The 26,883-nt window shown below is 41.1% G+C and overlaps 1 protein-coding gene and 1 non-coding gene across 6 annotated transcripts; one reads left to right on the top strand and one right to left on the bottom strand.

The window, feature by feature from the left end:
- The first annotated feature begins 141 nt into the window (after window positions 1–141).
- Window positions 142–26,874, top strand: LOC104599106 (uncharacterized). Of its 5 annotated transcripts, none has more exons than XM_010261497.2 (8): window positions 201–333; window positions 3,840–3,993; window positions 10,589–10,680; window positions 11,377–11,516; window positions 11,986–12,091; window positions 23,325–23,555; window positions 23,674–23,798; window positions 25,298–26,874. In XM_010261497.2, the coding sequence occupies exons 2-8, from the start codon at window positions 3,937–3,939 to the stop codon at window positions 26,245–26,247; spliced, it is 1,701 nt and encodes a 566-aa protein (XP_010259799.1). In that variant the 5' UTR covers window positions 201–333; window positions 3,840–3,936; the 3' UTR covers window positions 26,248–26,874. The 5 variants fall into 5 exon arrangements, with proteins under 5 accessions (XP_010259783.1, XP_010259791.1, XP_010259815.1 ...); XM_088901136.1 differs by having other exon boundaries at window positions 10,589–10,674; XM_010261481.3 differs by lacking the exon at window positions 3,840–3,993 and having other exon boundaries at window positions 142–333.
- TRNAG-CCC (transfer RNA glycine (anticodon CCC)) lies at window positions 26,555–26,625 on the bottom strand. The gene has a single exon. It is a non-coding gene; the product is annotated as a tRNA-Gly (tRNA).
- Window positions 26,875–26,883: the final 9 nt, after the last annotated feature.

Genomic DNA, 26,883 nt, shown 5'->3' on the forward strand with positions numbered 1-26,883 from the left:
GTCGGGCTTCGAGATCGGGATCGGGCTCAAAATTTAACCCGATGGTCGGACCAGGCTCAGGCCGGGCTTGGGCTTGGACCTGTTCTTTTTCTTTTTTAAAGAAATAAAGCCTACAGGTCTAACTGTACGTAGGGTTTGGTTCAAAAAGAAAGCCAATAAAAATTCCCGTGGGAACGAACAATAATTCATTACTGATTTCTGTTCATGGCTGCTCCTCCCGAAAATTTGCTGTTCCCAGCTTCCAAAATAGATAAAAGAGAAGATGGTATATTAAATAGGATAGATAAAAAGACAACAACGCGGAGACCAGGAGAGAACCACCATCTTCTGCGGGTAATTTTTTTTTAAACCCTACTTTCTTTCATTTTATATGCAAACACCATTTTCATTTTACTGCTTAGTCTCTACTGGATTCTTCTTTTTATTTATTTGATTAGATCCATATGCTTTAGATAATTGATCTTTCGCTACTAGTAAATTGCATGCACTCATATCCATGTTCTACTGTAGTTTGGTTTTTATTTTTTAATTTAATTTTATTTTGTTGAAATGGATCTTTTTTGTTTTGCTCCCTCATTAGTAGTAGTTCTCTGTGGATTGTTTTGCTGTTTGACGTACCATGCTGTGGTTCAGGTCTTATTTATTTATTTGCATGTTGGACTGGAAGAGTTTACAGAGATTGTCATTGCCTTTCAGTTTTCACAGTGGTCCCTTCTTTATTTGTTTGTTCCCAAGTTGAAACATTAATGGGTTTATTTATTTTCGTCTGCATGTGGGTCCTTTCTTTTTAAGTTTTTCTCCGTTTATTAGTTTATTTTCCTTTTTGTTTTTTACTGTTTCAGATACTGCATTAAATTTTTTTTTTCGATCTATAAAGCTTTTGTGTTAAGAAATAGAACTACAAGTCTACAACTAAAATGAACTAGCAACAATTTTTATTCCCTTTTATTTCTTTTAGGTTATTAAGTTTTCTAGCGGTGAACTTTAGATTCTACCTGGGAGGCCAGGTAGTTTAGGCTCTCTTATCTATTATTTTTTCCCTGTTAGTTTTCTTTAGATTTGGAAACGGCCTCTCTGTATGTGCAGGGGTAAGGCTATGTACATTTGCCCCTCCTCAGACCCAGCATTGGTGGGAGCCTCGTGCACTGGGCTAGTTTTCTTTAGATGAACTTGTTGTTGTTGTTGTTTTTTTTTTTTTTTTTAATTTATTTTTTTGGCTTAGGTATATACAACTCGTTTTTTATTGCTTGGTTTCTTTAGCATTATTTATGCCATATACAATACACTGTTATAAATAAAATTTTTATGTTTCTGCCTTTTATATTTGCTGGAACTATCCGTTTTATATTTGGCGGAATTAAAGTTTATTTTTAATGAGTGTCAGCCACCTGTCTCTTCCATGTTCAGAATTTTCGAGACACAATTAGATTTTTGCTTCTTTACTTATAAGTAATCCAGTTTCTCATTGATTTGGATATGCATTTCCATATGATTAGTTATAATTTATTTTGTTTAATAAGGTACTTGTCTGATTAAGGCTTGGGGTACATGAACAGTAAATCTGAATCTCAAATATGATCCACCTTTCTCAGTTTCTCTTAGATTTGGTGAATCTTTGCTTACTAATTACATCATTAATAACATGCTAGCTTACTATCTTTTCCTTCTCCTTCAACTTTAGAAGGATGAATAGTCGAAATCTAGGGAGTTGGAAATTTGGAACAAATATGGAGTCACAAAACATGAAATGATGATGGAGTAGAAACTCTAGATGCGAAAGTGAAATCCATGATTATCACGCCAGAATATGGGCATTACTACCATAGTTTTGAAGGCGCCAAAGAGAAACTTGGTGATTGGGGGGGACCTTATTTCTGGGCGGTGGAGTTTTTTACATGGAAACCATGAATGCTTGGGTAATTCCTTAGGTTCCATGTCAACCAGTAACCATTTTTCATTGATAATTATCTACAAAATTAATAGAAAAATGTAAGCTACATGTTAAAAAAAAAACAGAGACAATCAACTTATTTATGAGAAGAAAAAAAAAAAGAAGGAAAAGAAAGTTCAGGAAATATTGGGGTTGAGCTCCTATTTTGGTCTAGGAAAAGGAAAAGGGGGGGGGGGTAGTGGACAGAATTTTAAGTTCTTACTTGCTTATTCATTCAGATTTTGAAGCCTTTGAGGGTTCAAGATACCATCATGTGTGTTGATTGAACACTAATAAATAAGAAAATAATAAAAATAAACTAGTATATGAACCCCCAAAAATAAATATTTTAGGTAGGTTAATAATATCTATTTAATTATTATAATATAAAAAAACAAAGAATATATAAGTGTTTCATAGGGGCATGTAGAAAATAGGTAGGCAAGTAAGTGAGGCAAGAAAGCGTTGCCTTGACAATTATGCTTTCTACTTTGATTTCAGTAAACATTCTTTTATACTTCACATTTGCTTCATTTATATTGTTATTGGGAGTTGTTATTTAAGTATATTAGACTTCATGTTCTATACATTTTGGGATTATTCATATTATTTGGGGAGGATGGATCAGCATCCTCTTATGTTTTCTTCATTTCTATTTCAAAGGAAACTTTGACAGTAGGTTATAGGGTTTCATCTAGCCAAGCCTTGAGTGGAGAGAATAGATACAAGATCTCATATAGAAAATCACAAAGATGTCAATAGCATCTTAACCTGAAATGCTCCAATTTCATTGGATTTTGTGGGTGTACTATGTATCAATCAAGCATGGGTTACTTAAAAGATTTGATTACGTAAATAGCTAATCTCTGATTTGCTTTGACAAAAAAAATAGAAAAAGATAAAGGCAATTGCATGTCTCCTATGAACAAAATATTGTAGCTTAGTGCAGTGCAATAAATGATGCATTTTACTGAAGGAGAGCATTTTTGTATACCAGCCTTCTTTCCATGTGTTTAGCAGCTGAAATCATTTGTTATCCATCATAAAATGGGAGATGTTAAAGGGTTTTAATGATACTTTTGTCATTTGTGGTTGTTAAAAGACAAATTATTTGGAAACTTCACAACCAAAGGAGTGTATCTTGTATAAGACTATCTTGTGGCTGAAATCTTCGGACTTATTTCACCAGTTTTCTTTTAATGATCTATGGAGGCATTGGACAGCAATAGCAAGCACCTCCTTTCGGAAGAGTAAGGTGTATATGAGTTGGGCACCCCCTCCTGAAGGCTTTATAAAACCAAATTTTGATGGCAGTGGTCAAGGTAACCCAGGTCCCTCCAGGATTGGTGGAGTTATAAGGAATGAAAGTGGTAATGTGGCTCTCTTATACTCAGGCCCTTTAGGTGTGGGGGACTCCACTAGGGCTGAATTACTAGCTGCTCTTCAAGCAGTACAGTTTGCAGTACAGCTAGGAGTGTAACAACTACTAATAGAGGGTGACTCCAAGGTAATTGTGGGGTGGTTACAGAACCTAGAGACTATGGTTTGGTGCTTTAAGAATGAACTTAAAAAATTCAAGTGGTTGACAAGAAATATGTGTGTCAGAATACAATGGGTGGGGAGATAAGCTAATGCTATGGCTGATAATTTAGCCAAGCAAAGGGCAAACAGGGAACAATTGTAATCTGTTTTTGGTTTTGATTGCTTGGAGAGGTCGCAGCTCGTGCCTCTCCATGGATACTTGCATCTGTTTTTCTCCACTTTCTAATAAAAATTCTCATTTATAAAAAAAAACTTCACAACCAAAATAGTGAAAATTTTCTAGAAAGTGGTATTGACTTCTTATAATCATTTTATGTAGATTAGATATAATGACTATAATATTTCTCTCATTATTGTTTGAGTATAGATTCATAAGATACAGACCAACGGGAGGACTATATTCTATTGCTGGCCTTGCAATTCAACTGGGAGGACTATATTCCTCAGATCAATTGGATGAAAAAATGCATATACCCAACACACACAAGTGCCATTTGAAGCTGAAGTATCAACTTTTTTGGGTAAAACAAAATGTCTTTGGCTGACCTTATTCCCCCTTAAGCAACCTTTGTCTCTAAAGAAGAATCCTTGTTCTTGTACAAAGTTATACTTGACAAGACTGCAATTTAGATTACAATAGACTGAGGGTGATTATGTCCTAACATCTTTTATTTTCAAATAGGTGATGAATCAGATCAATGTTTTAAAACGTGGAGGCATGACAGAACGTAAGGGGCGTAAGCCTCCTTAAGAGGAGGGGGGGTCAGGAGGAAGAAGAGGAAGGGGGGATCTCATTTTTTCTTTATTTTTAATAAAAATCTTTTATATTAAGAAGAATAAAGATGCATAGTACTAGTTGAAAGGGGGGGGGTCTTGGGGGTGAAGCCCCCCAGTCGAAGGGGCCGAGGGCAGACCACTTTCTTTCCCCTTATATTTTTCTTCCCTTCCCACTCCTTTCCTCTTTTTTTATTTCTTCTCTTTCTTTCTTTCTTTTTCTTTCCCTTCCCTTTCTTTTCCTTTCCTTTCCTTTTTCAGACACCTTCAAAAACTAAGTCTTACTCATTTATGCAGTTATTCTGTCTTAAAATCTTGTTAATCATATAGTGGCTTGCTATGTTAATTTGGAGTGAAGATCAGAAGAACTTCCCTTCTGCTTTCTTTTGTGATTTATTCTGTACAAAGTCAAGTAGTGAGTGAAAAATGCTTTGAGAAATTACTTGTATACGCTTAGTTACACCACAATGTGACTGGTCCTCAATGCCATGCGCTTCCATGAAAGATTTAGCTACATAAACAAATTTAATGATGACTAAAAAGTTACCTATTGGTTATAGAATGAGTAGAAAGCCTTATGTGCTGATTTCGGCCAAGCTTCTTGTGAAAGGAAGAGGAGAAAGTTGGGGGTTTCAGCAATAGACAGAGGAAGGGAAGAAAAGGAGAAGGTCGACTAGGATAGTGATGCATAACCCTAGCCGCTAGCCCCTCATTCTATTTATAATTAACTTAAATATGGGATATTACAAAGATGCCCCTAGTAGGGCGGCAACTCAACTAAGTACTTACAATTCTTTAAAAATAAAAGACTAATGGGCCTAAGGCCCAACAACTTCTTAATTTAAAAGAAAACAAACTAAACATAAATCGGCCCAACATAAATCAGCCCACTCAACACTCCCCCTCAAGTTGGGAATAGATGTCACACATTCCCAACTTGCGTAGATCATGTTCCAGCTTAGTCTTCGGAACACCTTTTGTGAGAACATCAACAAAGCTGCAGATCAGAAGAAATGTATGGAAGACAAACTTCTCCAGAAGTTACCCTTTCTCTGATAAAATGTCTATCCACTTCAATGTGCGTAGTTCGGTCATGTTGGACTGGATTATGGGCAATATTGATTGCTGCCTGGTTATCGCAGTATAGCATCATAGGTTCTTCTGCTTGTACACTGACGGTCCCTTCCAGTTCTTCCTCTATCTGAAGGAGAAACACTCGCTGGACTCTACACTTATGGCTCGGTCCAAACTTGTCATCACAATTGTAACAGAGGCCCTTCTCGCATCGGGCCTGCATCTCAGTCCACGAGAGGTGTTTGAAGGGCACAGTGGGCCTGGGCACAATGGGCTTCTGAGAATCCCCAACTTGTTTCATGGGTTACTGTTCGGCCCGCTGGGAAACCCTCACATTCGGGTAGGATAGAAGGTTGGAGCCGAGATCTCCTTACACGCCCTCATGGGCCTCAACCCTCTTTAGTCCATGCGAATAGAAGGAAGGTTGGTGGGCCGATCTGTGATGATCTTGATTGATAGTAGCTCTACCCTGAATTTCATCACTTGCCGATTAGCAAGGCAACTAGGTATGACTATACAACCCACTCCACTCTTTTCAATCTATGTGGCTAATGGAAGTCAGATGTTATGTGATGGTGTGTGCAAGAAGGAAAAGATCCTTATACAAGGCCACTATTTCGTGGTAGATCTCCACCCATTGGATTTCTCAGGGGCTGATATTATTCTGGGAATTCATTGGTTACGTGGTCTAGGGCTTGCACTTTGTGATTGGGCCAAAATGACAATGGACTTATATCAGGATGGTCAGACTTGCCATCTAACAGAGAACGGATCTAGAGAAGTTCTGAAACTCCATGTGCCATGGCCCTATATTCCGCTTCTACACTTGATCTTGCCACGTTTGTTTTTTACTCTTCCATGAGACTAGGTTACCCCCAACTAGGGTGCACACTCCTAAAGTTGATCTTCTGTCATCAAGGCATCCTGCCCAATCCGCATCTGTATAGGTCTCTAGCTTCAGTTGTCCATGATCAATAAACAATATGCCTCTGCCTGGATGTCCCTTCAAATATGCAAGGATCCTGTCAACTGCCTTCTAGTGCTGATCTCGTGGAGCATGCATGTATTGACTCACTACACTTACTGCATAGGAGATGTCCGGTCTTGTCATACACAAGTATAGTAGCCGACCCACAAGTCTTTGGTATCTCCCAAGGTCCTTCACTGGTTCACCTTCTGATGCACTGATTCTCTGGTTGTGATCAATGGGGGTGCTAGCTGCCTTTGTTCCAAGCTTCCCTGTCTCTTGGAGAAGGTCCAAGACATACTTCCTTTGAGAGATAAAAAATTCCATGTTTCGATCTTGCAACTTCATTGCCCAAGAAGTATCTTAGTTTTCCAAGATCCTTAATCTCAAATTCCTTATGCAGGTCTCTCTTCAGACTATCAATCTTACTCAGATCATTCCCAGTGACAACAATGTCATCCACATAAACAATTAGGATTGACACCAAAGATCCCCTGCGCTTCACAAACAAGGTGTGATCAGATTGAGTTTGAGTGTAGCAAAAAACAATCAGGGCCTTTCTGAATCTGTCAAACCATGCTCTAGGAGATTGTTTCAAGCCATATAGTGACTTCTTCAGCTTGCACACCTTTCCCTTTTCAGCATTATCATAAAACCAGCTGGAAGATCCATATACACCTCTTCTTGTAGATCCCCATTTAGGAAAGCATTCTTTACATCCAGTTGAAACAAGGGCTAAGAGTATGAGGCAGCAAGAGAAAGGAGTATCCGAACAGAGGTCATCTTTGCAACTGGCGCAAATGTCTCTAGATAATCAATGCCATAAGTCTGTGTGTACCCTTTTGCAACAAGTCTTGCCTTGTACCTCTCTATACTTCTATCTGCCTTATACTTTACTGACACAGGAACTGGAACTGGAACTGGGAGAGGGATAGACTGTTGACTTACTTCCACAAAACACTCCCCTGAGAAGGATCCTTTGAGAAGAAGTACGTAGGTTCAAAAAAGGTAACATCCATAGTAACATACTGGTTCCCAGAGACTGGATCATAGTAGCAGTACCTTTTCTGATTCTCTGCATATCCAAGGAAAACACTTTTCTTTGCCTTGGGATCAAGCTTCGAACGGTAAGGGCCAAGAATATGTGCAAAGCAGACACATCCAAACACCCTTAGAGGAATATGAAACATCTCCCCCTGAGGAAAAAGAAGGCTGAATGGGGTCCTAAATCCGAGTACACGAGAGGGCACTCTGTTAATCAGATATACTGCCGTGAGAACTACATCACCCCAAAAACGAACCGGAACTATGGCTGTGATCATCATGCTTCTTGTCGTCTCGACGATGTGTCTGTTCTTCCTCTCTGCAACACCATTCTGCTGTGGACTATAGGAGCAACTGTTCTGATGGACAACACCATACTCTAACAGATATGAGGCAAGATGTCTCTCAAAATATTCCTTGGCATTGTCAGATCTGAACATCTTTATTCTTGTCCCAAACTGTGTTAGTACCATCTGGTGGAATTGCCTCACTAAGGATGGTACTTCTTCGCGTGATTTCATCAGGTAAATCCAGGAATATCGAGAGAAATCATCAACAAACAGGAGAAAATAGCGATAGTCGCCCATAGAGGGAACATGATAAGGGCCCCACACATCCGAATGAATAACATCAAAGGGAGAAGAACATCTTTTATTACTAGGTTTAAAAGAGTGTCTACAATGCTTTCCAAGTTCACAACTCTCACACTTCAAACTTGACAGACTCAAACAGTTTTGGAAACAAACAACTCAAAGAAGAAAAGGATAAATGACCCAAACGGTTGTGCCAAAGCTAATTTGACCCACAGATTTTAACTCACTATCTCTGCAAACATGATGGCTTTGGTGAAGAGGGAGAACATCCAGGAGGTAGATTCCATTCACTTCACGACCACTCCCAATTGTCCTCTTTGAATCCAGATCCTGCAAAATACAGCGTTCAGGAGAAAAAATCACTGAGCAGTTCAGATTCTTAGTCAAACTACTAACAGATAACAAATTAGTGCTCAATCTAGGAACATGGAGGACAGAGGGTAAGCAAATAGAATCATTAATCTTGACAGATCCCTTCCCAGCAATAGGAACATGGGATCCATCAATTCTGGAGACCCTATCTATGCTAGAACAGAGCTGATAAGAGGAGAAAATAGTGGAGCAATGGGTCATATGCTCTGAGGCTTCAGAGTCTATAATTCAAGGAGATCTCTCCTTACCTGAAGCAGAAACATAGTTTGTAGTGACATGTGAACTACCTGTGTGGGCAAAGAAGGTAGAGTGAGCTCCGCCTGTGCTACTTGTACCTTGTTGTCCGCTTACGGCTGAACTGGAACTAGTTGTATCCCTCTGATTCAGAAGTAACCCAAACCTCTCAAGCTCGGCCCTTACTACAGCAGCTGCAACGGACTCCAAAGCAGCTGTAGTAGGGGGGCGGAGCGGAGTATCACCAGTAACTGCCATGTGCGCATTTCCTTTCTTATTCTTCAATATGGTCGGTACAAGATGTGGGTGAAGCTTCCAACAAGTGTCTCTTGTATGCTTAGGCTTTTTACAGTAGTCACAGACCAAGTCCCTTTTGTCTTCCTTTTTGTTTTCATTACCATTCTGTTTAGATTTCACAGCACTTACCATAGCAGACTGATCAGAACTGAGATTTTTCATCATTACATCCCTCCTGCACTCCTCTCCTAACACAAAGGCATATGCTTGGGAGAGAGTGACACTGTCCCTAGAAAGAAGATGTTGTCGTGCAATGTCATACTCAGGGTTAAGGCCAGCAAGGAATTCGAACACCCTATACTTCTCTAAATGTCTTTGATAGGTAGCTGCATCCTTGGTGGTTTCCCAAGCAAAGGTCTCTAGATGGTCGATCTCCTGCCACAGGGTCTTAAGGACTGAAAAATAGGTTGCAACAGATCTATCTCCCTGCCTTGTGGCAATAATTTGATTTCTCAGTTGATAAGCCCTAGCAACATTCTCCCTTTGTGAATAGGTTTCTGCAACCCCATCCCATATCTCCTTAGCAGTGTTTGCCCAAAAAAAATTTTTACTTATATGTGGCAACATAGAATTACACAACCATGTCATTACCATATAATTTTCCTGCACCCACCGGGAGTTGCCAGTTTCGGGTTTCGCCTCTTCACCAGTAATATACCCCAATTTTCCACGAGCCCCAATGACTATCTTTGCAGATTGGGACCATTCCAAGTAGTTTGTACCATCCAACCTAACTGTAGTAATGGTCCCGGCTTCGAAGGGGTCTCTAACACCTCCTCCCACTGGTTCCATTTCATTCCCGGGCTTATATTCAACTCTGTGTCCCTCCATGTGTCTCAAAAGAGGTACAGAAAACAACCAAAAAATGCAACAAGAACAAACAAAATACCTTCTGGAACCAACGACAATCCTTTGGTGTCCTGGACTTTCTTCCCACGAAAGATTCCTTTTCGGTGGGATGGGAGAAGAGAGAGAAAAAGCAACCGCCCTCTCTAGAAGCCTCCAAACCACATGAAACTTGAATCGCCCCTTACAAAAAACCCAGAGGAACCCTAAAAAATTAGGGCGCCACTACCTAGGTCAAAATTGAAGAGTCCAACAAAATTAGGACTCTTCCCCTTTCTCTAGTTTTTCCTGATTCTAATGAGAAACCCTAGACCAGCTATAGGGCATACAGATCCATCAAGAAAATCCAAAAACTGGGTTTACCTGAGAGCTTCGATCAGCCTCTTAAATCTCCATGCAGTCGACCGATCTAGGGCTGCAGGAGTGAATCTCTTCAAGAACCTTCAACCTGCTCTGATATCAAGTAGAAAGCCTTATGTGCTGATTTCGGCCAAGCTTCTTGTGAAAGGAAGAAGAGAAAGTTGGGGGTTTCAGCAATAGACAGAGGAAGGGAAGAAAAGGAGAAGAAGGTCGACTAGGATAGTGATGCATAATCCTAGCCGCCCGCCCCTCATTCTATTTATAATTAACTTAAATATGGGATATTACAAAGATGCCCCTAGTAGGGCGGCAACTCAACTAAGTACTTACAATTCTTTTAAAAATAAAAGACTAATGGGCCCAAGGCCCAACAACTTCTTAATTTAAAAGAAAACAAACTAAACATAAATCGGCCCAACATAAATAATACAAAAACAAACTCAACAGATTGTAATACAAAAACAATTTCTTTTCTACTTCAATTAATCAACACTCATTATTTCTCTGAAAAGATAATAGATATAGAATTTCTTATATTAGATCTTTATTGTGCAGGATAAACCATGTGATATATGTGGAAGTATTGGCTACATCGAGTCTCTTGCCACTTGTACCAAGTGTAATGTTGCTCATGAGCATATGTATGGGTGAACTCACTGTACTCTTTTCTACCAGTTGTACATTTTCAGTTTGTTATTTCTTAATTTCTTCAGTAACGTATCATCTATGTGGTGTGTGCTATGTTATGAGCACAAAATGGGAGTGCTTTTCCTTTTACCATCATCTTTAACCATGCACTTAAAGCCTCAAAGGGTTTGTAACTTGTGGAATGTTTGAGCTATGAGCTCTATATGACATAAAAAGGTGATTATCAAAAGTTGGTCCTAGCCATCTGGGGTCTTGGGAGGTCAGGACTGGATCTTAGGATCTTACCTTTGGCATTTTTTTAGCACAATGTGACTTCTCTCAGACTCAAATCCACTTTCTCATGTTTGTTGCCCTGAAATGTTACCAAGAGACCACAAATAATAGCCTCTTAGCTCAATATCACATGCTAAGTTAAAATTGAGCTATGCATGCTATGAGATTTTCATAGACATCTTTATCACATTCTCTTGCAGTCAAACAAAACAAAAATCGAAATGAGTAGGTAAATTGATTTGCTAGGGATTGGGGTCATCCATTTACTTTGTTTTTTGGTGGACCCAACCTATGGTTGTTTCCCATGTCTGCAATCTGCATACACCGCTTGTATTGATGTTTCTGAGACAAGTCTTCCTGTTAACTATACATTTCACTACTGCCTTTTCTTTCATGTTTTCATTTTTTCTTTTCATTTCCAGCTATTGTATGCGAAACAACTTGAGAGCTCTTCCAGTTATGTGGTTTTGTGAGACTTGTCGATTGAACCCTTACATGGTCTCTCTGGAATCTGATGCCAAGGGATGCATTCCAAGCAAAAAGGTCAAGATGACTGATGCAGGTAGGAGAGATGATATTTAATTGGCATTAACATGTTTCATTGCTTCTGATTTCTGTGATTTTTTTGTTGCTTTGTTATAATCTAGAAATTTTATTATAGGGTATTAAAAATGATATTATAGTGGTTTTTAAGTAGTATCATGCCTTGAATAATGAACACGTGTTGCACTATGTAATTAGAGTGTGTGTTTTTTTTGGAAATACCTTTGATGTGCCTTTCCAAGTCCATTGGTAGCTATTGATGGAATTGCTTCTAGCTCTTAATGGTTAAATGTTAGGTATAGAGGGCATTGAACTATAAAATTTATTTTTTGCTATGGGTCCTTGTTTTTCTTCATCCATGATCATACATTAATGAAACTTTTGAATGACTAAGAGAAGCTACATTTGGCCTTGGTAATATTTTCTTTTGATCTTAGTAATATTAAATGTCAAAGAAGTGTTTTTAGTAGGTGGTGTTTTCCATACAGATGCTGGACCAAAGAACCCTGGTGCTGAAGAAAAGAAGCAACTGGTGATTTTACCAAAACTCAATACTGATTGTCAAAATAATCCTGCTTTATATTCTACTTGGAAGTGAGTGCTTTATCCTTTCACAGTATCTTGTGATGCAATGATTGTCTATTTGATAAAATTTCAAGGAGTAACTAATAGAAAAAATTCACACATTGGAAAAATCAAAGGAAGTGAGAAAAGGGAGAGCAATTGCAGTGATTTCTATGAAGGGTATTTTTATGCTATTACTTTTAGATGTGCAACTTGGGCGAGCTTGGGCTGAGCATTTGTTAAAATTCCAAGGGGCCTGGCCCATGCTGTGTAAATTCTTCAAATGGGGTACCCCAAATTGCATCTCTAATTATTATTGTTGTTGTTGTTGTTGCTTGTTTGTTAATGTTATGGAAGGTATCATGAAGAACTGCTGATGGTGTTTTTGGGCTATGGTGAGTTTCCGCTCACCTCGGAAACCTCTTCGAGGGAGGCTTGACCTCCTGAAACAGAAAATGGAGAGAAAAGAGAGAAGGGAGGGAAGGAAGAAACTGGAATTAGGGAGAGGAAAACTAAGGGAGAATCATTCATTGCTTTCTTTATGTGATGATGGCCTTATATAGCTGGCCTACAGGTGTAATATCATAGGGAATATCCTCTGATTTCTGAATAACTAACTCTGGCAGATAACATGGGTGGAAAATCTTCAGGTGGCAGAGTAACCAACTCCGAGTGTAACTAATTATGGGGCTCTGCCGCCTGGCTCCTCTGTCTTCTTGTGAATGGCTGATAGGTGGCGGCCTGCTCCACTCCCCTAGTGGGTTCTGGACGGGGTGTTTGGGTCTCAACAGTTCCTCCCCCCTTAGCACTGACCTTGCCCTCAAGGTCTAGGTTGGGAAACCTCTCATTCAGCCTTAGATAAGGTTCCCATGTGGCCTCTTCTGGAGGCAGACCGGCCCATTCAACCTTGGCTTCTGGCACCACTTGCCCTCCTCGCCGAACCCATCGGAAATCCACAATCTTGACAGGCTCCGTGTAAATGCCCCCTTCATCTGTAAATTGGGGTAAGTTCGGTGAGATAGGGGTATGATTCCCCACAGCTTTCCTGAGAAGTGAAATGTGAAACATCGGGTGTAGCTTCGAGGTAGCAGGGAGGTCCAATCTGAAAGCAACAAGGCCCACTCTCTCCAGCACCTTATAGGGCCCATAATATATGGGAGCTAGCTTGTGTCAAGCCCGTCTCATCATTGAGACCTGGCGGTAAGGTTGGAGCTTAAGGTAGACAAAATCACCTACCTGAAACTCTAGTGGGCGGTGGTGAGAGTCATAGTAGGCCTTCATCTTTTGCTGGGCTTTAGTCAAGTTGGCCTTGAGCAGTCTAAGGATCTCATCTCTAGCCAGTAGGCGAGTCTCTACTTCTACCATCTTAGTCGACCCAAATTCATAAGGTAATATGGGAGGAGGTTCTCTACCATATAGAGCCTTGAAGGGTGTCATTCCTGCTGTTGACTGATAAGTTGTGTTGTACCAGTATTCTGCCCATGGAAGCCAGTGAGCCCACTGTTTGGGCTTCTCCCCTATGAAGCACCTTAGGTAGGCTTCTAAGCACCAATTAAGAACTTCAGTTTGTCCATCCATCTGGGGGTGGTAACTTGTGGACGGGTGTAGTTGGGTTCCTTGCAATCGGAAGTATTCCTTCCAGAATGAACTCAGGAAGGCAGGGTCACGGTCCGACACAATGGATCTTGGTGTCCCATGCAATTTGGCGACGTCCCGTATGAAGATGTCAGCCACCGTTGCTGCGGTGTAAGGGTGAGACAGGGCAGAGAAATGGCTATACTTGGTGAGACGGTCAACTATTACCATGATAACTTCCTTCCCTAAAGAACGGGGAAGTCCGGTGATGAAGTCCATGGAGAGGTCTTCCCATACTTGCTCTGGAATCTTGAGGGGCTGTAGGAGGCCCGCGGGAGACTGTGAGGAGTATTTCTGCCGTTGACAGGTCTGGCATTCAGATACATAGTGTAACACATCCTTGTGCATACCTACCCAATGGTAGTGGCTGCTGAGCCTCTTTAGAGTCCTTAGCACTCCTGAATGTCCTCCCAAGGAGGAATCATGAAACAACTTCAATAGTTCAGTTTTGTGGCTGGAATTTGGAGCAATCACGAACCGTCCCTTGAAGAAGAGGTCTGGTCCCACAATTTGGTACCCTGCAACCTGGGAAGGGTTCTGCCTTAATTTTTCCCTAATGTCCTGCAGCTGCGGATCAGTCCTTGCTTCTTGCCTTATGGTTTCAAACAAGGGAAAATTGGGCTGAGAGTAGGTTAGTTGGGCCAGCTCTTCTACCCGTGATAAGGCATCATCTACCCTGTTAGCAGGCCCAGGTTTATACTCTATTTGGTAGTCGAAGCCCATCAGTTTACTAAGCCACTTTTGCTGCTCTGGAGTGTGCACTCTTTGTTCTGCTATATATTTCAGACTTCGTTGGTTTGACCTTATGATAAATTGGCGCCCCAATAGATAGGTACGCCATTTATGGACTGCCATTACCACTGCCATCATCTCCTTGACATAAGTGGACTGGTTCTGATGGGCGGCTGATAAGGCCTTGCTGAAGTAAGCAATGGGCTGTCCCTTCTACATCAGGACGGCCCCCACCCCTGCACCTGAGGCATCACACTCAATCTCAAAGGGCTGAGTGAAATCTGGAAGAGTAAGGACTGGAGGGCTCGAAACTGCTGTCTTCAAGTCTTCAAAGGCCCGTTGGGCTTCATCAGCCCATCTGAAAGAATCCTTCTTCAACAGGCGCGTTAGAGGGGCGGTCATGAGCCCATACCCCTTAATGAAACGCCTATAATACCCTGTAAGCCCAAGGAAATCCCTGAGAGCCTTAACAGTAGTGGGCTTGGGCCATTTTTGGATGGCCTCTATCTTTTCTGGGTCTGCCATGATCCGCCCTGCTGCAACCACATGGCCTAAGTATTGTATCTGTTTTTGTCCAAAAGAGCACTTGGTCATTTTGGCATGTAATTGATGTTCCTTTAGAGTGGTGAGGGTAAGTCTCAGATGTTCCATATGGGTGCCCCAGTCCCTGCTGTAAACCAGAATGTCATCGAAGAATACTAAAACAAATTGCCTTAAGAAAAGGCCTGAAAATGTCATTCATAAGGGCCTGGAAGGTGGAGGGGGCGTTGGTGAGCCCAAACGGCATAACCAGGAACTCATAATGGCCATCATGGGTTCGGAAAGCGGTCTTGTGGATGTCGGCCTGGCGAACCCGGATCTGATGGTACCCGGATCGCAGATCCAGTTTGGAGAACACCTGTGCTTCTCCTAACTCATCCAGCAGTTCATCAGTGAGGGGTATCGGGAACTTGTCCTTCACTGTAATCTGATTCAGGGCCCGATAATCTACACAAAACCGCCAACTACCATCCTTCTTTTTTACTAGGAGTACAGGGGATGAAAATGGGCTGGTGCTGGTTTGTATATGCCCTTTGTTCATTAGCTCTCTTACCGCCTTCTCAATTTCTAGCTTCTGGAAATAGGGGTATCTATATGGCCTCACATTGGCCGGTTTAGAATTTGGTAAGAGGGGTATCTGATGGTCATGGGCCTGGGGTGGAGGTAATTGGCTTGGTTCCTTGAACACATCAACAAACTGATCGAGTATCGATCGTAGTGCCTCGTGTTGGGCTTCCGTGGGCTGGTCACAGCCTTGATTGTTTAAAGTTGGAACTGTGGACTGCATGCCTAAGTGCATAAACAAGGGCCGTACAGTATCCTTGGAGGCCCGTAATATGGAAGTTACAGTATCACCTTGGGGACTCGGAAGTCGCACCCCTTGGAGATGGCAAGTTTGACCATCTTGATAAAAGTCCATTGTCATTTTGGCCCAATCACACAGTGCCGGCCCTAGGCCACGTAACCAATGAATTCCCAGAATAATATCAGCCCCTGAGAAATCCAATGGGTGGAGATCCACCACGAAATAGTGGCCTTGTATAAGGATCCTTTCCTTCTTGCACACACCATCACATGTCAACTGACTTCCATTAGCCACATAGATTGAAAAGAGTGGAGTGGGTTGTATAGACATACCTAGTTGCCTTGCTAATCGATAAGTGATGAAATTCAGGGTTGAGCCACTGTGAATCAAGATCATCACAGATCGGCCCACCAACCTTCCTTCTACTCGCATGGATTGAAGAGGGTTGAGGCCCATGAGGGCGTGTAAGGAGATCTCGGCTCCCCTCGGTTCTGGTTCAACTGAGATCAGTTCACAGTCTTCTATGTTTTCTTCCGTTCTTCCTCTGTCTGAAGGAGAAACACTCGCTGGACCCGGCACTTATGGCCTGGTCCAAACTTGTCATCACAATTGTAGTAGAGGCCCTTCTCGTGTCGGGCCTGCATCTCAGCCCATGAGAGGCGCTTGAAGGGTACAGTGGGCCTGGACAGATTGGGCTTCTGAGAATCCCCAATTTGTTTCATGGGTTGCTGTTCGGTCCGCTGAGGAGCCCTCACATTCGGGTAGGAAGGCTTGCTGGTTCTGCGCATGCTATCCATCTTCTCTTCTTGCAGGCGAGCCATACCCACTGCCGCCATGATTGTCGTTGGTCGAAGAGCTCTCACTTCCAGGCGGATGTCTTCTCTGAGGCCTCCCACGAAACACCCTACCAAAGCCTTCTCCGGCCATCCATGTACCCTGGTCGCCATTCTTTCGAACTCGAACTGGTAGTCTGCTACTGTCTCGGTCTGTTTTAGTCGAGTGAGGAGTTCGTCGTAATCCACGAATGCTGTCGGCCCAAAACGGATGCACAGGGCTTCTGTGAACTCCGCCCAAGTTACCTGAGGATGGGTTTGTCGATACCATTGAAGCCAGAGAATAGCATCGCCTTCTAGGTGAATGGAAGCGATGGCGACGCGCTGGTGTGCAGGGATTTCATGATACTCGAAGAATCTCTCTGCTTTGAAAATCCAAGGAATGGGATCTCCATCGGAATAGTTGGGAAAATTGATTTTAGTAACCTTTTCGGCGGGGTAACCCCCAGTTCCCTGGCTACCTGAAACAGAGGCATCGGCCCCTGTTGGATGACTGGTCTCGCCGGATTGTTGTTGGGAGGCGAGGTTAGAGATGACCACCTTGAGATCCCTGAGTTCGTTCAGTACCTGATGGAACCCAATCTCAAGTTGGTCGATTCTATCTTCCATGGTAGAGGATCTTGTCTGCGGCATAGCTGGTCTGCAACCTTGCTCTGATACCAACTTGGTGAGTTTCCGCTCACCTCGAAAACCTCTTTGAGGGAGGCTTGACCTCCTGAAACAGAAAATGGAGAGAAAAGAGAGAAGGGAGGGAAGGAAGAAACTGGAATTAGGGAGAGGAAAACTAAGGGAGAATCATTCATTGCTTTCATTATGTGATGATGGCCTTATATAGCTGGCCTACAGGTGTAATATCATAGGGAATATCCTCTGATTTCTGAATAACTAACTCTGACAGATAACATGGGTGGAAAATCTTCAGGTGGCAGAGTAACCAACTCTGAGTGTAACTAATTCTGGGGCTCTGCCGCCTGGCTCCTCTGTCTTCTTGTGAATGGCTGATAGGTGGCGGCCTGCTCCACTCCCCTAGTGGGTTCTGGAGGGGGTGTTTAGGTCTCAACAGGCTATCATAAAAAACTATAGGATATTGTTGTATTGATGACACAATACATTTTCGCTTTCATGTATAGTTTACTTATTTCACCATATGCTCGACCTTCCTACTTTGATAGACTGGCACTGGTTATACCCTGGCTTACTGATAAAAATGCAATGGCTCTTCTTTGTTAATGTTATAGGAAAACTTCTTGGGTTGTTTTAAAATGCAATGGCCCTTCTTTGATGACATGATCAACATCTCCTGGCATTCATCCTACCCTTAATAGCAAGAATGGGAAGATTATTTGGAGATGCAATTATGTAGAGCATTTTTGGAAGAAACTAATTTCTAGATATTCCATGATCAACGTGGTCATTTTGTTTGGTCATTAGGCCAATAGCTATCAAGGTGTCTATTAGGTCTCTAAGTTAAAAGAATTTGATGGTATCCGACTCAAATATGAAAATTTTTAATGGGGATCCTAAGCTTCCCCATCCAAGTGTCTATTAGGTCTTTAACCAAGCACATGCTGTTGCATCAGAGTCAATATATAGAGTATTATTTTTCCTAATACCTTATAGAGGATGGAGTTGTAACTTTTGTCTGTTAGGCCGCTGCCCTACAATTCCTTATCTACACCTTGTCCCAACTATATGGGGTTGGCTATATGACCCTATAATTCTTCATCATCTAAGCCTTGTCCCAATTATATAGGGTTGGCTACATGAATCCCTTTTCGCCATTCTGTTCTGTTTAGTGTCATCCACACCTCATTCAAATGTTCGGTTATGGTGTGGGCTGTGTGGTGTGGCCCAAAACCCAATATATCATGGTGTGGTCTACCCACACCCTAAATATCGACCATAGTTATTTATTGTGGTTGTAACCATGCCACAGGGGACTATAATCCCCTTAGGAGATATAATGCTTTGCATTTGGGAGTTTGCAAAAAAAAAATTTTATTATTATTTAACATAATATTTTTTTAATTATTTGTCCTATATATAATAATTAATAATATTTATCTTACCATTATGATTATTATTATATTGGATATTAAAAGTAGAGATTTTACTTTTTATGTTTTTACTAATTTTAATATTTCTAAGTTAATTTTTTAATAATTATTTATAATTAATATTAGTTCTCTTATTTTATATTTTTATATTCCTTTCAATTTTTTAATTATTATTATTATTATTATTTTCAATTCAGCTGGTAATATTTTATTAATTCGTAGTCATGGTTAAAAATTGACCACATCTTAAATTAATTCTTATTATTAATTTGTATTTTGCTTAAAAAAGCAAAAAAAAAAAATTCTTGATCAGCAATGTAGATTATCTCATATTGTGTATTTGAGATACATGGAATCAAAACACAGGGTGTGACCTAAACCACACCACACCACACCATGTAGAACGCCTATGTAGTATAGTGTGGTTTAGGCTACCCATTTTTTACCACAGTACAAAATGCCTATTCTGTTGTAGCATGGTGTATTTTCAACCACACCACACCTATGGTGTGGTTGAGAACACATGACCCACTTTCTCAAGTAACAAATCAATTCGTCTAATGGGTGCTGTAGCTAGGGGTGAGAAAAAAAAAACCGAAAAACCGAACTGACCGAAAAAACCAACTGAAACCGAATCAAAAAATTGGTTAACCGAATCGGTTGGTTCGGTTTCGGTTAACCGTCGATTAACCATTTAAAAAAACCGACGGTTAACCGAACCAACCGATATATATATATATATATATATATATATAATATTTATATAGTATTACATATATTATATATTATATTTTATTTTGTTTTTAAAAATCTAATAAATGCCGCTAACAACGAATAAGACTTTTCAGTTTGGCAGTTTGAGAGTGTTCAAGCTGTCGAATTCAGTCTGGCAGTGGTAGATTGGCAGCCAGGCTAGAAGCCGAACAACTAAACTTTTTTTTTTGGCTTTTTCCTTTCTCTCTCAGACTCTCACTCTCCGTCTCTCTCATTGTACTTAGTCTGGTCCTCTTCTCTTCTTGCTCTTTCGGGCATTCAGCCAATCAATCCTCAGGCTTCAGCTAGGAATGGCACTCCCTCCGTCCCTCTTCGCCTTTTTCATTCTCTTCCTTTTTCTTTCCCACTCAACACGATGCACTACCGCTGCATCAAGATCCGGCACATCGGGGGATCTAGTTCATTCATCATGCATCCATGCCAGCTATCCAAACATTTGTCTCCACACGCTCTCCTCCTACACCGGCTCCACCAGGACTGCCAACGACCTTGCACAAGCGACCATAACCGTTAGTCTCTCCCGCGCTCGGGCCATCTTTGGCTGCATCGCCTGCCTCGCCAAGCTCCACGGTGGGAGCAAGAGGCAGCAAGGCGCACTGCATGATTGTGTGGAGCAGCTGTCGGACTCGATGGACGAGTTGCGCGAGACGCTTGTAGAGCTCCGGCATCTCAGACGCACGTCATTCAGGACTCGCAATTCCCCCTTTTTTTTTAATTGAGGGCATAAAAAAATGAAAAACTGAACCGTGGTTAACCGGTTGCATCGATTTGGTTTTGGTTCGGTTAAATGTAAAAATTGAATAAATCGGTTCGGTACAAAAAATCACCCCATGGTTCGGTTAACCGAACCGTGAGCACCCCTAGCTGTAGCTGGTCTTCTGTGCATGTGATTAAACCACCTCACTCTACTTATTCTCATTTTATCACCTAAGAATCAATAAAAAAGTGACGATTTTTTTTGAACAATCGCTTTCTCCTCACTCAAATCCCTCTCATTAAATCTTATATTATCATTCATCGAATCATACTCTTGACTAGAATACCCCTATTTTTGAATTTGGTCATTCTCTAATTGTGAGAGCACCAAATGTAATTTGAACCACTACATTTCTCCTCATTAAATTCCCTCTCATCAAATCTTATATTTAGGGTATTAACTCCCATTCACTCATTGAATCCTATGTTTTAAGTTATTTTTTTCACCAATAAATTTTATTAATTAAATCTATATCCAATACTTTTAACAACATAAAATACATGCTTTTTAAAATTGACCTAAAAATGGAACTTTTGTTCCATCTTTGTGGCAAGTAAGCAATTCAACCATCTAGGTCAAATGGGTCAATCACTCGATCCATGGTGTCATAATGGAATAAAAATTTTAAAAATATAAACAAATACAAAAAATAAAAAATATAGAAAAATTGGGCACATATCTAATGTTTTATATTGATCATATTAAAGAAAACAAGTATGATAAATAATGATAATTCTTATTGATGCTGGAATGAAATATAAATTTAAGACCAATCTGTGGTGGTAGGTTAACAGTTCAACCTTTTGAGTCAAATGTGTCGACCCTTGATATGACAATTAAGTAAAAATTAAAAAAAGATAAAAACACAAAAACATTATGCAATAATATTGAAATTTGTAAAAAACATTTAGGCACTTGTCTAATATTTTATATTAATCATAAATTATCAAAAATATTGCTGCCAACGATGGGGCTGGGGGCAACAAGGTAACTTCGTTGACGTCCGAGGTCGATGGATCCAACTTGTGAGCAGGAGAAGGGAACACGTTAGAGGCCCTGGGTGTTATCCCAGGGGCGGAGACTCTGATGATCAAGTTAGTCAGGTGCTGAAGAGGGGTCAAACCAGGCTTGAGATGAGGGCTCAGAGCTTATTCCTTGAGAGCTCAAAAGAGGTTTCTCGAGATACTGAATGCAAGAGAGAAAGAGTGAGCAAGATGGATTTACCTTGAGCTGGGCATCCCCTTTTATAGATGACCTTGCCATGTAGTGGTTGGAGGCAGCTAGAGACGGATGGTTAGGATTCCATCCTGCCGATGCCACATGGCGCAATCCGGGGCCTGCCATGTGCACCTACATCAAAAAAATATTTTATATTAATCATATCAAATAAAAATAAAGTGTGATAAATAATAGTTGTTTTATCACACTTCGACCTCTGATTCCCTTTACCTCCTCTCATCCTAGAAATCCTCAATTAGTATAACATCTCCCTCAGTCAACTAGCTCCGAACGCGGTTAGGATCATAGTTGTTGTGCTGGTGATGGCTCGCCTCCGAGGTGTGTCTGTGACCTTGAACATCTTTCGAGGTCTATTTGCCTTGAGGAAGCATCCCGCTAGGGAAGACTTGTGGTACTTCTAGGGCTGACGTGGTAGGGTAGTGGACAACCCATTGTCCGTCCACAACTAGAAGAAGAAGTACTTCTTCGTCTCTTGTTTGGAGGGGTGGTCCTTCAGGTATGACTGGGGGAAGCCGGATACGTTGGTTGAGAGGATTAGGCCATACAATAATGAGGAGTTGACCGTTATGACTCGGATATGGTTGAGGAGGACGATTCACGCCGAGCCCTTTATAGCGGAGGAAGCCTTGGTATGGGCTGGTCTTAGCCCTGCCCCCCTCAGTATGGGCACTCCTGCTGTCGGCTATTTACGTCATCTTCTTTGTTTACTTTGTCTTTCTTCTAATGCTTTCCTTGTATGTTGCAAAAATGGACTAGGGCATGAAAGATAGACTGATGCAGCTAGCTAGGGCTAACGCCAAGAAGGGGCTGACCGAGGGGCCTTCAAAGAGGCCTGCTACGAAGGAACCGCCTCGGGCAAAGGTGCCAACCGAGGCCGAGAGGAGGGTGGCCACGCCCAAGCGACCAATTGAAGCCCCTCAAGCTCAGAGGGCGAAGAGACTAGTGGTGAGGGACTGCCCAACCGAGGGTGTTGCCGGAGTCTCTCGGTAGTCGGGGCCTCATTCATTTGACCCCCACAAAGACACGCTGCTCCCGGCTCGTTGAGTTTTCTACCCCAAGTGGAGTGTCAAGGAGGGCAACTCCCTCAGCAACCCCGGCATCGGCTGAGCTTTGGTGATGGGGATGCTCCTGATAGGGGACCGACAGTCCTGGACACAAGTTTCCATCCAAGGGGTTTGGGACACCCTGCTGGACAGGCTGACCGAGGGCAATAAGGTAACTTTGCTGACGTCCGAGGCCGATGGATCCAACCTGTGAGCAGGAGAAGGGAACACGTCAGAGGCCCTGGGTGTTATCCTTGGTGCAGAGACTCTAACGGTCAAGTTAGTCAGGTGCTGAAGAGGGGTCAGACTAGGTTTGAGACGAGGGCCCCGAGCTTAGTCCTTAAGAGCTCAAAAGAGGTCTCTCAAGATACTGAATGCAAGTGAACAAGATGGATTTACCTTGAGCCGAGCACCCCCTTTTATAGCTGACCTTGCCATGGAGTGGTTGGAGGCAGTTAGAGATGGACGGCCAGGATTCCATCCGATCGATGCCATGTGGTGCAATCCGGGGCCTGCCATGTGCACCTACATCAAAAAAATATTTTGTATTAATTATACCAAATAAAAATAAAGCGTGATAAATAATAGTTGTTTTTATTGATGTTGGAAATAAAATATAAAATTTAAAGCCGACCCAAAAATGAAAAAGTGACAGGATATGGGAACTGTGTGATGCATCAACTTGACCTGAGGACCCATCCCAGCACTAAATTAACTCTGTTTTGGGCATGTAACTACTTGTGAAAGTTGGAGTATATCCGTCGATTTGTATGCTGTGATGAAGGTGCTGTCATTGTAAACGTTCCTGATTTGAAGACTCAGTAATTGCAACTTTCTGCTTTGTATAGGGGAAGCTTTGAGATATGTGATAGAAGTCTCCCTGGGGAATTCTACGATGGATTTCAGGCTCATCCTCCAGAAAAAGTTTCTCGGAAGGCATATGAAGCTTCCAAAAAAATGCCTGGAATACTGCAGTTTAAGCTGCAACCCCGGCAGAATGTTTGGTCAGAGATCTTCCACAAGTGTCCTCCTGCTGGAAATGATGTTGCTTTGTATTTCTTTCCTGGGGACTTTTATAGGTTTTGTTGCGACACTTATTTTGGAAATCTAATTTGAAATTATTTATAGAGGAGACGCTATTGTTTTTTTTTTTGATCAGATGCTATTGTTGTTTCTGAATGCTTCATCTCATTGTAGGTCCAAGGAGATGTACAATTCCCTGTATGATCTCATTGAGAGGGATGATTTAATGATGCTAAGTTCCTTCAATGGTCTTGAATTACTGATATTTACATCTAGAGAGCTGCCTGTGGATTTGCAGAGTAAGTTCCATGTTTTTTTTTCTTGTATTTTTAGTTCAAGAACAATCTAATCTTCTTTAAAATACCTTCAGGAATCTCCAAAAATTACAAATAGAATAAAGCTGTAACAATTTAATCAAGAATGAGAGAGTAGGGAAGAGAAGAACTTAGAAGAGAAAAACTGAACTCATCTGGATGTTTTTTTTGATAAATAACTCATCAGGATGTTTGCCCATTCATTTATTCCTATCACATAACTCATAAACACTCGAGACTGAAAATGACAGAAATAACCCTTTCAAGCTTCAACATAACCAATGGATAAAACAGAAAATAAAAACCAAAAGATGAATATTACTATCAACATTCTCCCTAAAGCTAGCAACAACTAGATTGCCTGAAAGAAATAATCTAATAATCTGATAACAAAACAAAAAACAAATGGCCCGTAAACATTAACAAAAGATCTCTTAATAAAAAACTAAAGCTTTTCAAGAATTTCATTGAGCATGTGTGAGGCACAAGAAATTCTGGTGTTGGAAATACCTGAACAAGTCAGCAACATGCATCAACATGGATCTTCAACCAAAACAAATAAGCTCCTTATCGAAGAGTCATTCCCCCTGCTTTCTTATAATTGTCAGATTTGGTTTCACTTCAACTTTCAACTGGACATTTGAGGTCCTCGTAGTAGCACAAAAACAATACTGTTCTTGTGATCACTCTAGAAGAATTCATATCAAGCTTTGATGATCATATAACAAAAAACGGAATCACACTTAACCGTAGCTCTAAACAATGTTCAAAATATCACCTCTACAAGACTTGTTGTAACTGGAGCATTAGTGGGTGCTCAAACCAGAGATCTTGGATACCTTAAGAAACCAAATGCAATGATCCAAGAAAACTACAATCATACTTACGTCCTTTTTTGTTTCTCTTCTACCTTATTTTCTTCCTTTTTGCTTAATTTTGTTTGAACTAGAAAGGGTACTCTAGTTGCAACTAGTTATATAAATCTAAAGATGCATCATGAATTTATATGCATTCAATATTTATCAAAAAAAAATTTATATGCATTCAAAGTAGATTATATAATTCTACACAAAAGAACAAAACAAATTTGAAATATTTACTCCTGAAGTTTGATATTAATCACTTTGTACCAATGAGGTTGCATAAAATCTGAAGGTCTGGAATGGCTGGCTTAATAAGCTTTTACCATGAGCATGAAGCTCTGGTCAATTTATGTTGACATATTTAGAATCTTCATTAGCTTTAACTGAGTTTCTATTATTTGATAACATATCTTGTCATTGACAGGAAGAACTGAAATTCCAGCCAATGTTTATAGCATAAATTGTCCTTTAGTATATGCTTCATTAAAATTGTTTTTGAATGGCCATTGGCAGGGCATATGCATGTCGAAATGGCAATATTTGCCTGTTTCTTTTAATTCTCTCTAGAAGTAACTTATCTAGGAGTTCTCATGAAAAGTATGGCTTTGATGTTTGCAACAGGGATAAATATGCCGTTCTTTCTTTGGGGAATTTTCCGCGTCCAACATATAAAAGAAAAAATTAATCATGTACAAGAATTATGCTCTTCATCTGTACCTCCTTTGGAGAGGCTACAGGGCAATCATGAAGACAATGATAACCCGGAGGTCATTGACATGGAAGTTGACATGGTAGGTGGGAAGGATGTTGGGAGAGTGGATATACCTGTGAAGCGTTTTATTACTGGAGGAACTATAACTCTGGGGAGTTCACCAAAAATTAAAATAGAAAAGTGTAGTGGCATCGGTGTTCTTGGGCTAGTTGGAACAGTTTCAGGGGTGGATGCTTCTGAAGATCCATTTCTAAAACCACTCTTGAAGGTCAAAAGAGAATGGTACAATAACCTTGATGCTCCCCCTGGATTTCCCAGGCATGTTATAAGCAAGACTGCCCAAACAGGGCCTTTGCAAAGGCCCGTTGATGATAAAGAATTAACAGTTACAGGTGTGGATGCTTCTGAAGGTCCCTTGCAAAAACCACTCATGAAGGTGCCAGTTGTTCGGGAGAATTTGCACAGTAAAGCTCCACATCCTTTATCCAAGGTCAAAAGAGAATGGCTCAATAATCTTGATGCTCCCCCTGGATTTCCCAGGCATGTTATAAGCCAGATTGCCCAGACAGGGTCTTTTCAAAGGCCTACTGATGAGAAAGAGTCAACGGTTACAGGTGTGGATGCTTCTGAAGGTCCCCTGCAAAAACCATTCATGCAAGTGCCAGCTGTTCAGGACAATTTGCACAGCAAAACTCCACATCTTTTATCCAAGGTGAAAAGAGAGTGGGACCATAACCTTGATGCTCCTCCTGGATTTCCCAGGCGTGTTATAAGAAAGACAGCCCAGGCGGGGTCTTTGCTAAGGCCTCCTGTTGATGAGAAAGACTCAAAGCACTGGAAAGAGCAAAAGAGATCATGATTCCCATTTCCCAGGACCCAGAAAGCAATTCTCAGTCTCATTTTAGAAATCTGTACAGTTGAGAAATCTGTGTTATTCCATGTTGCTTTTTATTTCTGTCCTCATGGATGGCATATGCCAGGGCATTTCATTTAGCTCTCTGTATCACTGTATGTTTATTTTGCGGTTATACTTTTGTACATGCACAGGAATATTGAAAAGAAAGTTAAAAAAGGGGGGAAAGTTTTCCATGATTTTCTTGTTTCATCCATGGTTCATTTGATGGTCTGGTAGTAACTAGCAAGGAAATTTGTAAAACGGTAGAGGATGCGCATCCAGGGAATCGAACCCTGGTCAGTACCGTGGGAGGGTACTATGATACCACTACACCAGATGCGCAGATGTTGAGTTTCTGAAAGCGACATGATCATCAAATCTCTAATGAGTAAAGGCTAAAGCCTAAAGTTGCCGGTGGTTCCATGCTTCCATGAAAATTGGGAGAGGATCTGAATAACCAGTCAAAGCCAAAGGTCCTGCCTGCACATCATCTTGACCGAAATTGGGAATGTCAGATGGGATTGAGACCTACTCAATAGTGCTCATGTGGTACACGTAGCAAGTTAGCCCCTATACCGTCTCAGGTGTGGTAGCTATATC

This window comes from Nelumbo nucifera, chromosome 3 (genome assembly GCF_055504915.1).
Source record: "Nelumbo nucifera cultivar China Antique chromosome 3, China Antique-T2T, whole genome shotgun sequence".
Lineage (NCBI taxonomy): Eukaryota > Viridiplantae > Streptophyta > Magnoliopsida > Proteales > Nelumbonaceae > Nelumbo > Nelumbo nucifera.

Excerpts from the sequence above, each read along its gene's own strand:
- LOC104599106 (XM_010261481.3), top strand. The coding sequence starts at position 205 with ATGGCTGCTCCTCCCGAAAATTTGCTGTTCCCAGCTTCCAAAATAGAT. Across the intron at positions 11,517-11,985 it reads GGTCAAGATGACTGATGCAG|ATGCTGGACCAAAGAACCCT; the intron begins GTAGGAGAGATG and ends TTTTCCATACAG. Across the intron at positions 12,092-23,324 it reads GCTTTATATTCTACTTGGAA|GGGAAGCTTTGAGATATGTG; the intron begins GTGAGTGCTTTA and ends TGCTTTGTATAG.